The 15,831-nt window shown below is 43.8% G+C and overlaps 1 protein-coding gene across 3 annotated transcripts in view; it reads left to right on the plus strand.

Annotated features, from left to right (window-relative positions):
* Ric8b (RIC8 guanine nucleotide exchange factor B) overlaps window positions 1-15,831 on the plus strand; it is a 99,259-nt gene that overhangs the window by 24,782 nt on the left and 58,646 nt on the right. For all 3 annotated transcript variants that reach the window (XM_041667960.1, XM_041667965.1, XM_041667963.1), the window contains exon 3: window positions 7,080-7,688. In XM_041667960.1, the coding sequence (XP_041523894.1) occupies window positions 7,080-7,688 (609 nt within the window). The remainder of the gene's footprint in view (window positions 1-7,079; window positions 7,689-15,831) is intronic.

The raw sequence follows: 15,831 nt of genomic DNA on the forward strand, positions 1-15,831 counted from the left end.
ACGTTACATTCTCCCACACAGCAGGTCCTGTCAGTCCCCTGCCACCACCCCAGCTGAAGCTGTGCTTACTCTTCTCTAGTCTCTTCTCAGTAGACAACCAGCCTGGTTTGGTTTTTAAATTTTAGCTGGGTTTAGTTCTTCTTTACTTAAACTCTTTAGTGACTTTTCATAGCAGTTGAGCTAAGTCTGTAAGACTCCTCATGGCTGGTTCCTGCTTTCCTTGAGTTCCATCTCACGGCAGCCTGCCACCAGTCTCACTGCCCCGGCTTCCAGCACCGCAGACGCCTGGCTCCACAGCGCTGCTGCCCTCGGCGCCATCTACGCCATGTGTTCACAGTTTCTCAGTCCAGAACCAGGCTGCCCTTTCTCCAGCCACCTAGAGCCTCTAGCCCCTCCGTTACAATGATTCATAATGTTTTAACTGTTTATTTTCTGCTTTCTCCAGCTGTGTAGAGCCTCTAGCCCCCTCTGTTACAATGATTCGTAATATTTTAACTGTTTATTTTCTGCTTTCTTCACCAGCCTGTGATCTGCTCAGCCTCAGAATTTTGCCTTTGTCCACCCCCTCACCAAACACACACACACAGTACCTTGAAAATCTTACTCACGTGTGCTAGGTGGTTGATCGGTGTTTCTCAATGAGGGAACTGATTGTGCTCCTTGGGAGACTGTTGACAATTTCCATAGACTTTTTCTTGTGAGGAGTTGGTGCCCTGCTGGTGCGTTACTAACATCCTGTAGAAATTGAAAGTTCCTGTAAATGTCCTAAAACGCAAAGCAGCCTTCTAAACAAAGAATTTTTCTAACCCAAACTGTCAGTAATACAAGAAACTTCTGTGCTCGCCGTGTTAACATAGCTTATATTTTCTCCATAACTATCCACTTGACTCTGAATCCTTTAGACCTTTGCTGTTGTCTCTCCTCACCACCTGGGATTTATAAAGTAGACACTGGGAAATCTTGATTGTGGCTAAGGAGAGGAACACGGGAATGTTCAAACTAGGCATGGTAGAACTAGCCCCCTGTCTTTTGGTGTTAAATAGAAAAATGACTACTAGAGTTTGCAGTAGAGTATGAAATCTATATGTACAAAGCCGGGCAGTGGTGGCGCACGCCTTTAATCCCAGCACTCGGGAGGCAGAGGCAGGCGATCTCTGTGAGTTCTAGGCCAGCTTGCTCTACAAGAGCTAGTGACAGGACAGGCTCCAAAGCCACAGAGAAACCCTGTCTCAAAAAACTAAAAAAAAGAGCCTAGGCAGTTTGGATGCTCAACTTACTAGACCTGGATGGAGGTGGGGGGTTCCTTGGACTTCCCACAGGACAGGGAACCCTGATTGCTTTTCGGGCTGAGGGGGGGGGGACTTAATTAGGGGAGGGGGAGGGAAATGGGAGGCAGTGGCTGGGAAGAGACAGAAATCTTTAATAAATAAATAAATTTTAAAAAAAAACAAAATAAGATAAGATAAAATAAAATAAAAAAAAACTAAAAAAAAAGTGTTTTCTTTATAGTTAAAACGAAATTTGCTTTTAAAAGTTTTAGAGGTCACTTTCTAGGAGTACACAGATAATAATAGATCATTTGCATGTTCATGTTCTCTTCGTAGTTTATCTTGCTTGTTTCACAGCTGAAGCCAAAGTTGACTTTAGTTCTGCAGATGCATAAAAAAACCTGCCATTGCCAAGCTGGGTATGCATTGGTTTTTCTGGACAGGCTGCATTTCATGCTAAAGCTGCAGTGACAGCATGAATTGCAGCCTGCATATCCATTTAAAGCTGTGTTTGTGAAGTCCTGGAGAAATGGCTTAGCAGTCAAGAGTGCATACTGCTTTTTTAGAGGACCCAAGTTCAGTTCCTAGTGCCCACATGGATAGTTCATCCCTGTTTGTAACTCCGTTTCCAGAGCATCTAGGGCTCTTTTCTGGCCCCTGAGGCTACCAAGCATGTACCTGATGCACATACTACATGTAGGCAAGATACTCATACACATGAAGTAAAAATAAATCTTTTTAAGAATTGTGTTTATATAAGAACCCTGTAGCAATTGGGAAAATGTTTTTTAATGTCAGGAAACAAAATTAGGTATGCATAATTATAATTGTTTGTTAAAATAATATATTATTAAAATTCAAATAACTTGACCCAGGGTAAAGCTCTTTGGTATATAGAACATAGTATGGTTGTATTATTTTTATTCTTATGGTTTTGAAGTTTATATGTTCATGCAATGTGTTTGATCACACTCGTTTCTTTACCTAATTCCTCCTGGTCCATACCCCTGCTCAACTTCTTGTTGTTTTTAAAAACGTTTCTATTTTAAACAACATAGGCATCTAAGTAATCTAAGCCTCCTGGAGAAGTCTCCTGTGGGGAAGCCTTTGCTCACAGCAGCAGACGCTAATGTTTGCAGCCTGGGAACTCCCATGAGTCTTGTGGCTGTTTCCTGTGCTCCACTTGCTCTGTTAACAGTTACAGAAAAATACAGTAATGAAAGTCACCTTGAAGGACTGTTTTTATGTCTGTTTCATGACATTGCTTATCAGATGCTTTGCTATTATTCCCATTACGCAGGTGGGAAACTGAAGCTCAGAACATAACTGTTGTAAGTTGAACACCATGTCTAATTATACAACTAGAACCCCAAAGGAACTTCTTAATGGCAGAGTCAGATAGTAAGGAAGATCTTCCTGATTCAAACAGCATTGCAGTACATTTTATTTTATAAAAACAAGTCCTTGTGCTGCCAGACAGCTTGTGTTGTTGAGGCAAACCATAGGAAAAACCAGGACAGATGTACTGAATACAGGATAATAACCACACATTGTGGCTAGGATATTCCTTGGCAAGGAAGAATGTTGGAGGTTAAAATGGTTAGGGAAAACTTAAAGTAAAATTTAAACTTCACTTAGAAAATGACTAAACTGCGGGCAGAGAGGGATTGGTGCTCACAGAGGGGAGAGGTCAGAACACCAGAGAGGGATGGTGCTCACAGAGGGAGAGGTCAGAACACCAGAGAGGGATGGTGCTCACAGAGGGGAGGGGTCAGAACACCAGAGCGGGATGGTGCTCACAGAGGGAGAGGTCAGAACACCAGAGAGGGATGTGCTCACAGAGGGGAGAGGTCAGAACACCAGAGAGGGATGTGCTCACAGAGGGGAGAGGTCAGAACACCAGAGAGGGATGTGCTCACAGAGGGGAGAGGTCAGAACACCAGAGAGGGATGTGCTCACAGAGGGAGAGGTCAGAACACCAGAGAGGGATGGTGCTCACAGAGGGAGAGGTCAGAACACCAGAGAGGGATGGTGCTCACAGAGGGAGAGGTCAGAACACCAGAGAGGGATGGTGCTCACAGAGGGAGAGGTCAGAACACCAGAGAGGGATTGGTGCTCACAGAGGGGAGAGGGTCAGAACACCAGAGAGCTGCATGTGAGATAATTGGCGAAGAAGTGCAGACTCGGAGGGCACCTTGTTCCAACAGTTCAGAGAAAACTCGAAAGACAGGGTAGGCCAGCAGGAATGCTGTGTACATAAAGGTGTTTGTTCCCCAGAACTCACATGTTCACATGTTGGAAGGAAAGAACCAACTTCCAGAGTTGTCCTACGACCTCTGCCAGTGTGCATGCACACAAATACATGTTTTAAAAAGTTTAAAGACAGATCAGAGGATCTTATGTGCCAAAGTGGAGACTGTAGGATGTTTTGTCTCATGAGACCTGTGCTAAATCTTTATCACATGCCAGGTGTTGATCTAAGTGCTGTGTGTGTGAGATTAAAGATAAGTGCAATGTCCAGAGAAGAAAAGTGACTGAACCAAGTTCATACCAGGAGAAATACAAGAGGCAGGATTTGAATCCAGACAAGTAAAATGCCCTCTCCTGTTCCTGATTACACCATCCTGATCTGGTTGTAGTGGCCTTGGTAAGATGAACAGGTTTCGAGCCCAGAGTGAACCTTCAACATGTAATGTGCCTCTCACATGGTTGGTTTCCAGTTTTCTTTAAGAAAAGATGGTGATTAAACAACAATACCCATTCCCTGGCTGTAGGCACTGGAGAACTATTGGGCACTTATGCTTAAGTTTTTCTTACTGGGACTTACACTTTGTCTTTGTAGGCATACAGTTTTAAGAGTAAAATCAATTTGAATATTGGTCTGTAGCTCAGTGATAGAGCACTTATCTGCCACCCACAAAGCCCTTGGTTCAGTCTACAGCACCACTACAAACTCGATACATACTGGGAAAGTCGTCCATGCAGTTAGATAGAGCCATAGAGAAGGCTGCCTCTTCAGCCCCTTGCTTGGTTTAAACATAAACACCCAATTTTACTGACTGATCCAAATGTGGTACACAATTGTTTTCTTCTAAAATCCTTTGAGTAGAAATTATTGTGTCCAGTAAAATAGTAAGTCTATCTATTAAATACCCCTTGCTTCTTTTATACGTTTTCTTTTATGTGTTTGTAGTGTGTATGCATGTGTGTATGTGTTGGATATGGATGCATATTTATGTGCAGGTCGGCTGTGTGTGTACCCAAGATTGATATCACGTGTCTTCTTGGTCACCCTTCATCTTACTTATTGAGACAGGGATCTTGTTTGAATCCAGAGCTCACCTGTACACTAGTTGAAATAAGCAGATTGGTCCAGCGATGCTGTTTCTGCCCCCTGCCCTCTGGAATTCTAGGCAGACTGCCATGCCCACCCAACACACATTGAAGTCTAGGGCTCCAGGCTCTGATCCTCATGTTTACATGAGAAGCACTTACACCACCAAACCACCTCTCCAGTTCTACATGTTCTTAAGTACTTGTATTTTCAGAAAGTAAGTTGACATCTAAGAACTGATGTTACACGATGGTAAAAAGTTGCCTACAGTCACTGTGTGAAGTGTCGTCGTGAGATGACGTGCTCGGGAGAAACTAGATGGCAGCTGCTGGAAACCAGAGCTCTTGTCTTTCGTTCCAGGAGATGTGTGGTGACCTCTAGGTGTAAAGTATAAACTCTGTAGGCCTCTCTGACTTCGTAGACTTTCTTCTTAGGTCTGTTTGTAGCCTTGGCTATTCAAGTCACCTGCATGGCTGTCTTCTTTCTTGTTTCTGAAGACTTTTGTAATTGTTCTTGTTTTGAGTTTAGAAGGTAAAGATATCTGTGTACTATATCACATTCACATGTTACATTTTATACTTACTTAATTCCATAGTTATTTTCTTATTCTTTTTCATTATGTGTGTGGGTGTTTTGTTGGTAAATGCTTGCACCATGTACATGCAATGCCCACGGAGGCCAGAAGAGGCGTTGTATCCCTGGAAATGTGTTACCGATAGGTAGGTGTGAGCCTCCATGTAGTTTCTGGGAATCAAAGCCAGGGCCTCTCGAGCAGCCAATGTTGAGCCATCTCTTCCAGTCCTGTATTCCAGACTGGAGACTGTATTGGTTTCATGTACAGAAAAGACATATAATTTCTTTCTTGAAAAAACTGTGTGGTGATAAAGATTATTTGATTTTACCCCAGGATCATACCACATGAGAAATGGTATGCACAATGTGTGTGTGTGTGTGTATGTGTGTTAAGTTTGGCAGATCTGAAACGGAAGCAGTTCCCTGTCCCATGTAATTCTAATAACTGCCACACTGTAGCCCTGGACGACACCCACTTAAAACACTGCCTTAACAGTGACATAAAGACATTAAAAGAAAGCCATGGTACCAGATGAGGCAAGGTAGAGTTGACATGGTTATATAGTGTCTTTTTTTTTTAACTTGTCTAGTAGAGCTCCTTATTACCTTTAGAAAACGTTTTATTAGAATAGTATTTCTGTTAGTTAATCAATAGCCTGTATCTGGACGTTGCACATGACCTGGGAGTCTTGGCAAAATCATGTTTGACCCCATGTAGCTTCTTTTTGAAGAGCTAAAGTCTAATGATAGGCTAATAGAAACTTCATTTTAAAAATCCTACTGGTCACCGGGCAGTGGTGGCGCATGCCTTTAATCCCAGCACTCGGGAGGCAGAGGCATGTGGATCTCCGTGAGTTCGAGGCCAGCCTGGTCTACAAGAGCTAGTTCCAGGACAGGCATCAAAAACTCCAGAGAAACCCTGGCTCAAAAAAAAAAAAAAATCTTACTGGTGCTGGAGAGTTAGGTTAAGAGCACTGACGGCTCTTCCTGAGGATCTGGATTCAGTCCTCGGCACCCACGTGGCAGCTCACAACTCTCTGTAACTCCGGTTACAGGAGATGGAAACCCTTGGCAAAACACTAATACACATAAAATAAAATTTTAAAAAAATCTTACTGTGTCTGTTGTTTCTAAAGAATATTGGAATACAGATATGTCTTAATAGAATGTTAACACTTACTTGGTCTGTATTTGAGATTAAGTTTGAGAGATGCAGACCTGCAGTTTAAGAAGATAGCTCACAAAGAATTTTGAGGCCATGTTATTAAATTTGGCAATACAAATACTTTTGAAACATAAGATTAAGGGCTGGAGAGAGAACTCAGCTGTTAAGAACACTTGCTACCCTTCCAGAGGACCAAAGTTTGGTCCCAGTACCCACACCTGGTGGCTCACAACTGCCTGTAACTCCAGCTCCAAGGGAGCCAACATCCTCTTCTTGCCTCCCCGGGCACCCACACAGAACTATGGACCAGTTCTCCACTTATAGCCTTACCTCTTGGGAGGAACAGCTGCGTTTTGCCCTCTTTTCCCCTTTGCCCCAATACTATGCTTTTTAAAGCCCTGCTAAGATTAAAGTTATGGAAGATACTTTAGTGATTTAAGACAAAAAAAGATGTGATTTTTAAGTAAGAAAAACAATGGACTGAGAAGGCAGTGATTGCATCCTTCAGCTCCTCCAATGCTGCAATCCACTGCCCAGTGCAAGCTCCTCACCCTCCCCGGCCCTCGATTTCCGTATCTCTAGAAGTGAAAGATGTGTACTACACAGAAGTTGCCTTCTGGTTCTGATGTTTTTGAGATTTATATAAAAAATAGAGTCCTTTTACAGCCAGATCTTGAGCCTACACTGTTTGAAGTAATATCAGCCAGATAGTGATTTTTGCGTACTTGTTGTTTTTCAGAAACTCTGTGAAGGCATATTTAAAGTCCTTGTAAAGGACATCCCAACAACCTGTCAAGTGTCCTGCCTGGAAGTGCTCCGCATTCTCTCCAGAGACAAAAAGATTTTAGTTCCTGTAACAACTAAGGAAAATATGCAAATACTGCTGAGACTAGCCAAGCTGCACGAGTCAGATGATTCTTTGGAGAAGGTGTCAGAGTTCCCGGTTATTGTGGAATCGTTAAAGTGTCTGTGTAACATCGTGTTCAACAGTCAGATGGCCCAACAGCTCAGCCTGGAACTGAATCTCGCTGCAAAGCTCTGTAACCTCCTGAGAAAGTGCAAGGACCGAAAATTTATCAATGACATAAAGTGCTTTGACTTGCGTTTGCTCTTCCTCTTGTCACTTTTGCACACTGACATCAGGTCACAATTGCGCTATGAGCTCCAGGGACTCCCGCTGCTAACCCAGATCTTGGAAAGTGCCTTTAGCATCAAGTGGACCGATGAGTACGAGTCGGCCATAGACCATAATGGACCTCCTCTTCCACCTCAGGAGACAGACTGTGCCATCGAGGCCCTCAAAGCTCTCTTCAATGTGACAGTAGACAGTTGGAAGGTGCATAAAGAGGTAAGGTTGGGAGGAGTGCACACATCCACTGGAATCAAGGATATGGGTAGCTGCACACAAAAGAATGCTAAGTTGGGAAATGAAAAAGTGTTCCTTCACTAGTTGGTTCTCCAAACTGCAGGGTATTTCTTAAGTTGTAATCTTTCAAGGGCTGGAGAGATAGCTCAGCAGTTAAGAGTACTGGCTGCTTTTCCAGAGGACCTGGATTCTGTTCCCAGCACCCATTTGGTGACTCACAACCATCTCAACTCTAGTTCCAGGGAATCTGATGCTCTCTTCTGGCCTTCGTGGGTAATAGGCCCACATGTGGTACAGATACACATGCAAGCAAAACACCTATATGCATAAATAAAATAAAAATAATGGGGTAAAGAAAGAATAGAGTCTTCCGAGTTCTATAATCTTATCTTTTTTGAGTGACAGCCTGGGGAGAAGCAGCAGGCTAATGATAGGTGTTTGTATTGACTTCCATCTTGGAAGTTAAGGTAAACCCTGTCAACTGAGCTTCGCCAACCACAGCTGATGTCTGTTGGGAAGAGTAAAACCATTGAGTGCACCTGTCACTGCAGTCCACAAGGTGTTACGTTGTAGTTCACCTGTCACTACAGTCCACAAGGTGTTACGTTGTAGTTCACCTGTCACTGCGGTCCACAAGGTGTTACGTTGTAGTTCACCTGTCACTACGGTCCACAAGGTGTTACGTTGTAGTGCACCTGTCACTGCGGTCCACAAGGTGTTACATTGTAGTTCACCTGTCACTACAGTCCACAAGGTGTTACGTTGTAGTGCACCTGTCACTGCGGTCCACAAGGTGTTACATTGTAGTTCACCTGCCACTACGGTCCACAAGGTGTTACGTTGTAGTGCACCTGTCACTGCGGTCCACAAGGTGTTACGTTGTAGTGCACCTGTCACTGCGGTCCACAAGGTGTTACGTTGTAGTGCACCTGTCACTGCGGTCCACAAGGTGTTACGTTGTAGTTCACCTGTCACTACGGTCCACAAGGTGTTACGTTGTAGTTCACCTGTCACTGCGGTCCACAAGGTGTTACGTTGTAGTTCACCTGTCACTGCGGTCCACAAGGTGTTATGTTGTAGTTCACCTGTCACTGCGGTCCACAAGGTGTTACGTTGTAGTGCACCTGTCACTGCGGTCCACAAGGTGTTACGTTGTAGTGCACCTGTCACTGCGGTCCACAAGGTGTTACATTGTAGTTCACCTGTCACTGCAGTCCACAAGGTGTTACGTTGTAGTTCACCTGTCACTGCGGTCCACAAGGTGTTACGTTGTAGTTCACCTGTCACTACAGTCCACAAGGTGTTACGTTGTAGTTCACCTGTCACTGCAGTCCACAAGGTGTTACGTTGTAGTTCACCTGTCCCTGCAGTCCACAAGGTGTTATGTTGCAGTGCTGTGAAGCCTTCAGGGGCCTAGACTCACAAGATATTTAGTTTACATACGGCCTTAGGAAACAGGCCAATTATGCCAAAAAGGGGGAAATGATTTAAGCCACTCTACTTATTTCTAGACTAAGATCTTCCTCTGTGGCCTGAGCCTTCCAGTAACCCCAAGTGAGGTGGATTGGATAGTTTGTATTTGAGTTCCTGCAAGAACGGTGTGCTGAACTTGAAATGTAGTCTGAGAAGCCCACAGTTCTAAGTGAGGAGCACACTATTGTTCATCAGGAACTCAGCATCTCACGTTCTCTTCTTCTTGAACTTTAAAAACCAGTACAGTTCAGCTCCCGCCTTTGAGGCTAGCATTAGCCATGTCTGAAGTAATTCTCACCCGTGTTTTTGCCAGCAGCCTACTGGAGAAGGATTATCTCAGCGTAGCTATAGTGGGGGCACACAGGCATCTGAGTTGTACAGCGCAAATATTTGAAGATGAGTGCTAACAGCTGTTTGAGATGACTGCAGTATACTCAGCCTTGCTGAGACTTGGCAGGAAAAGATGTGGGAAGCCCACATGCTCCATGTATGCTTTCAAACCAAATATTTGGAAGTATTTAAAATGTTATGTCTCTGCTTATATGGTACCTTCTGTGGTTATTTTTCTTACACTGTTTGTGTTGGTATTTTTAAGATTTCCAATTGGTTGTAAAAGTGCCTCTGAGACTGTTCGTTTGCCATTGTTACACTGCACTGTTTGGATCCTGACAAGGTGGCTTCTACCTCAGTGGCTGCTCCACAGTGTGTGGGGGGCCCCATGGTGAGAATCAGTACTTGAGACAGCGTCTGGTAGTCTTTCAGCTAAGTGACTGTGGCATTGGAGAGCTCTGGAAACGGTGAAGTGGTAAAGCCTCGTTCTGTGTTCCAGGAAACTCATTCTTCGAGACGCAGGCTCTCCCCACAAAGGGTCAGTGGTCCTAGAATAGGTTTACCTGTGTGAGCCATGGGGCAGTTATGCAGCATTTATGAAGTATGTGTCGTGAACTGAGCCAGCACTGGTCTTCAGATATATAAACAGTACTGAAAATAGGATCTTTGACAACCTGTTTATAAAGAGTGTCTTCATGTGCTGTTTATAAACATCTGCTAGACATTGTCCCAGCATTGGAGAACACACTGGCAAATACTAAGCAGCTTTGCCTTCGTGAAACTTTAGTTTTGTAGGTGGAAACGGACAATAAGTCAACAGAGTTGGGTGCCAGGATGGAGATACTTCTGAATTAGCCACATGCAGAATGCAGGATGCAGGGACAGAAGTTTCCTAGAATTAAATACCACTTGCAGGACGCAGAGAGCAGAGCACAGGGTGCCTTTTTCTGGGACACTCACAGCTCAGATACAGCACAGAGAGGCTGGGTGGGAAGGCCCATTCCTTGGAGTCCATGTCTTGTTTTTGTCAGACCAAGGACATTTACTTCAGTTGAGTGAGCCAATGGAATGGTTAATGCTTTAAGTACCAACCAAAATAAAGCTATATGAAAAAGCAACTGAAGAATCCACTTTAAAATAAATAATATTTTTCTTCTTAGGAAAGTAATGTAGATTCATAGGCTACACAAGAACCAGCCACGTAAAGGACCAGAAGATGTGAACTCCCTGTAGACCCCCGAGAAGGCGAGCTCTGTTCACTCTCCACTACTCTTCCTGCATAATGTGAGCAGAGGGGATCTTCCCCAGAGTGCAGTCACTCTGACCTCATCTCCTCCATGCTGTCCTTGAAGAACAGTGCTTTTCAGGGCTGAGGGCAGGCTCAAGTCACCTCCTAGCTTAGCTCCAGATTTGAGCCTCCAACTTGCCAAGATAAATCGTTTTTAAGAATAAGGCTCTCAAAATGCATTCCCTCTGGCAGAAAGGTCCCTAGGAGTGGGCTGTGGGGTGAGTCTCCCAGGCTCTTCATCTCTACCCTAAAAAGAGAAATTTTAAAAAGAAAGATGGAACCTTTGAAAAATTATAAACCTTTGGAAAAAATAGCTATTGCTATTCTCTTTAAACTTTTAACTAAGATTTTGTTTGGAGACTAAAAGGTTCTGCATCCAAGACAAATTTGATGGCTGCTCTCTCACCCAGAAATACTAAAGATGATGAATCTTATGGAAGAATACTTGTACATTGAAAAACACTTTGTGAGGGTAAATAAAACCACTGAGTATACATATAAAAATAGAAGTATTTATATTTATCAGCTTTTTACAGCCTTTCTCATTTAAGCATGAGTATAATTAATTTTCTTGTGAAGTCTACATTCCTGAAATTGATGGAAAAAGGATTTCAAAAGTTTGTTGTTTTTTTTTTAAATACATACTGCCTGAGTGTATCTATCTACACTGTTTTAATCCCTAGGCATCTGACTAAAAATATTTATGCCCATGTTACACTAAGGAAAATAGAGCTATTTTCCTGTGGTTCTAGCTGTTTCCGCAGGTATTTTTATTTCATTTGTGTTTCACCAAAAGCAGAAAGTTAATGACTGGATTTTTCTTGAGGTTTCACAGATTCGTTTCACTTCTTTCTGCCTCAGCATTAAAGTTCCTGCCTCCTGCAAATGCATTATAATGGCTTAATCTGAAGGTCCCCTTCCTTAAGGTGTCATCTTCACCTGTGAATTCACCTTTCTTCTCTCCCCTCCCCCCCTACTCTTTCCTGTCTCCCTCTCCCCTTTCTTAAGAATAGTATATTTGAACGAGTGAGATGATATAAGCTTAGTTCCAGAAAGGGTGGTTTTAAAATAATCTTGTCTTTCCTATTTTATTTCCCCCAACATCTCTGTTGATGGAGCAATCTGTTTTCCAGAGATCCCTGACTTAGTTCCCATTCCCTTCCCCATGTGTCCAAGTATCATGCAGTAAGAGGAGCACAGGGTTAGCAGGCAGATTGGAGACAGACGGAAGCCCAGAAGATACAGTGTGTGTAACAGGCAGCCCAAGGAACATTAGCCAAGAGTTGCCATAGGAGCACAGGAGGTGATGTGCGACAGCCTTCTGTATATGTGTTGCTCTTATTAGTTAATGAATAAAGCTGCTTTTGCCTGTGGCAGGGCAGAATATAGCCAGGCTGGAAGAGATATAGAGAGAGTAGGTGGAGTCAGGGAGCTGCTGAAGGAGACAGACACCAGAGAAACTTACCTACCCCTTACCTGGTGGTGATACACAGATTAATAGAAATGGGCTAATTTCAGATAGAAGATTTGGTTAGAAATACCCTTCAGCTATTGTCCAAGCAGTGTTGTAATTAATATATTTTCTGTATGATTATTCGGCTCTGGGCGGACCAGGAGCAACTGAGCAGTCTCTACTGCAGGATGGTTCTAGAGACTTTGAAGGAAATGTAGAAAAGGGTAGAATATAAAAAAAAAGGCTCAGGCTATTCAGTGTTTAATTGTTGAATCATTTCAACAGTTACTTTGATGAATGGTTTTGCGGATAAAGTGGAGTCTTGCCCAGTTTGTGAGAGGAGAGTGGCTGTAATAGCAGACCCTACGTAAAGAGTAACAGCTGTGTGAAGAACTTTCAGAGACGCTTTGCCTCTTCAGCCTGCCCGTCTTACCTCTTCCCTGTCTTCCTTCTCTTCCTGGGCCGTGTGTCAGGTCAGAGGAGATGTGAGAACACTGATTTCCTAAAGACCGCATATCTGAGTCATAAAGTAATAAGACCTGTGTGTGCGGTTTATCTAACGCTTCACTAAGAGAAGGTGCTGGTGTCAGTCAGATAGGAATGTTAGCTCTGCTGGATGCATGAGGACACTGAGGACACGTAAGAGATCAGAGAGCTGAGATTACAGGGGGGGGGGATGTACACAGTGGTTGCCAACAGAGGGAAATAGTGTCCGTGTGGATTTATACACACCATACACATGCAGGTACCCACAGAGGCCAGAGGGCATCTGATCTGGAACTGCAGTTGATGGTGCTCGTGAATGCTGCTCACCGAACACAGTTCTCTCAAGAGCAGTAAAATACTCTGAATCACCGAGCCATCTCTTAACGCCTAAACTTATTTTATGTTTTTGAGGCAGGGTCTCACTGTGTAGCCCTAGCTGGCCTGGAACTCACTATGTAACCAGGGTAGCCTCCAACACACAGGTATCCTCCTGCCTCAGCCTCCCAAATGCTGGGATTAAAGCTGTATACTGCAACACCCAACAGTAAATTTTAGTTTTAAAATTTATCGTGTGTGTGTGTGTGTGTGTGTGTGTGTGAGAGAGAGAGAGAGAGAGAGAGAGAGAGATGATGTATACATTCCATCCATCGTTCACATGACAGATCAAACGACAACTTTGTAGAATTGGTTCTCCATCCATCTTAGTTCAGGGATGGAACCTATGTCATCAGGCTTTCATGACAAGCATTTTTTTTTTTTTTTTGGCCTGCTGAACTATCTCTGGCCCCGCTCTCTTTGTTAAATAATTGTTGTTAAAGTAGCATGCCTCTAACACATTTGTTGAGATGTAGACCGGAAGAGTAGAATGAAGTGTACAAGTGAACCACATGCACACACGACTGGTTATGATACCTGGAAGGATAAGCAAGAGCGTTTTTTGTTTTTTTTTTTGATAAATGATACTAGTTCAAGTGGATGGGAAATGGATTTGAATCCTTTATATAATACACAAAAAAATTGACCTGAGTTAGGAGACCTAAATATACAAATAAAATATTAAAGTTTATAGAAGATTGCCTTCATGATTTTTATCTCAACTCAAACATTTCTGAAATAAGCAAAGACTTCTAAAGAAAAGAAGGACAAAACCATAAAGGAAAATTAATTGATCTTAATTAAAATAAATTCAAAGATGAGTGCTGTTGAGGATAAGAATAGGCTTCTGGAACCCCAGTACTCAGAAGGCGCACATGAAGGGTGGGATCTGCACCACAGGTGCCCTGAGCACGCTGCAGATGCCCACTGATGTGTGCACACCGTCAGCCCTGCAGTAAAGTAGGCAGAGCTTGAGTAGGGACTGCCAAAGAGCTGTGCCAGTGCCCGGGGAGAGTGCCAGAGCAGGGCTGTCATCTTCACACCACATGTGCAGGAAGTGAGGAGAGTGTCAGAAGACCCTTCTGGGGTTGGCTGTGCAGGGTGGGGCACCCGCTTTGTGAGATGTTTTCCTAACTGTATGCTTGGAAAATACCGTTTGGCAGTGCTCTCTAGAAACGTCAGAATGTAAAGTGTGAGTGTAGACGGTTCTGATGATGCAGCATTCCCTCTAGGTGTGAACCCAGGATATTCCAGTGACGTGTAACAAGTGTGTTGATGGCAGCAGTCTCAGAATGTCCCACACAGGAAGACAAAGTTCCCATTGAGAGAAGTGTAGTAATAGGGGTGGCGGGGCTGTGTCCCCAGCACTCCGGCCGCCTGCTCGGCTAGCTTATGCCCGAAATAACAACACACAAACTGTATTCATTTAAACACTGCTTGGCCCATTCTCTTCTAGGCTAATTCTCACATATTAATTTAGCCCATTTCTAATCATCTGTGTATGGCACCCCAAGGTGCGCTTACCAGGAAGATTCTAGCCTATGTCCATCCTGGGTCGGAGCTTCATCCCGGGAGCGGGGCATGGCGTCTCTCTCAGGCGTCTGCTCCCAAGAGGAGAGCTGTCGAGACTGAGCTCACTTCCTCTTCCTCCCAGCGTTCTGTTCTGTCTACTCCTCCCACCTATCCTCTAACCAATAAAATGGGCCAAGGCAGTTCCTTTATTAGCCAATGACCTTCCTCCATCAGAGAAGGGTGACTAGGTAGATGGTGATATAATATATTCGGTGCACTCATGTGATAGCAGTGCTGTTTTGTGTCTATATGTGTTCGTGTATGTGGGCTTGCATGTGTGCATGTGTGTGTCAACTGTCTTGTTCAATCACTGCCCACTTTGTTCTTGCTGAAACTAGAGCTCACTTTATCCACTCAGCCATCTACCCAGTCCCAGTGGGGCTCCTGCACCATCCCGAGCTGTGCTCCTGCACCATCCCCAGCGGTGCTCCTGCACCATCCCCCACAGGGCTCCTGCACCGGCCCCAGAGTTCTCTTCTGCGGTGAAGGCCCCAGATGGTTTTCACTATGAGAATGGTGCTCTTCTCTGTACTGTGTCACACACGACGTCAGGCTGCTCAGAGGGTTTCTTGAGCTCACATGCTTTTGCTGTGGCAGATGAGGGTCAGCTCAGCACTTAACCTAACACTGCTGTCAAGCACAGAAAGAACCACTCCAACACATACAGCATAGGTCAGTCTCAACCAGAGAGAAACTGGGAGTCCGTTCTATTCCAGCCATACCAAGTTTAGTAGCAACCAAACTCACGAATGTAATGTTGGAAGTTGGAGCTCTGGAGGATGCCGTCTGCATGATAGGAGAGTTCTGGGGTTCTTAATACTGACATTAGTCAGTCTCGTGGTACTTATAATCGCTATTCATTTTGTGAAAAGTTGTTCACTTAGAATTCGGGCAGTTTTCTCTCTACATGTTTTACTTGACACTTGAATTAGAATTTATTGTTCACCTGTTTAAACACATACCTTCTGTCTTCATGAAGATAATAGTGGAGGAAGTATAAGTTCAGTTAAATACGTGAAATTACAAATTATTCCACAAAAGGAACTTTAACAAAACACAATGATACAGATCAGGTAGCCACAAAAGGAGTTTCTTTAAGGTCAAAAAGGAATTAACAGCAGGAAGTAGAGGCAGGGCAGCCCATGTTC

The sequence above is a fragment of the Microtus oregoni genome, unplaced genomic scaffold (genome assembly GCF_018167655.1).
Source record: "Microtus oregoni isolate MIOR12 unplaced genomic scaffold, Mior012 000001F_ref0000356, whole genome shotgun sequence".
Classification (NCBI taxonomy): Eukaryota; Metazoa; Chordata; class Mammalia; order Rodentia; family Cricetidae; genus Microtus; species Microtus oregoni.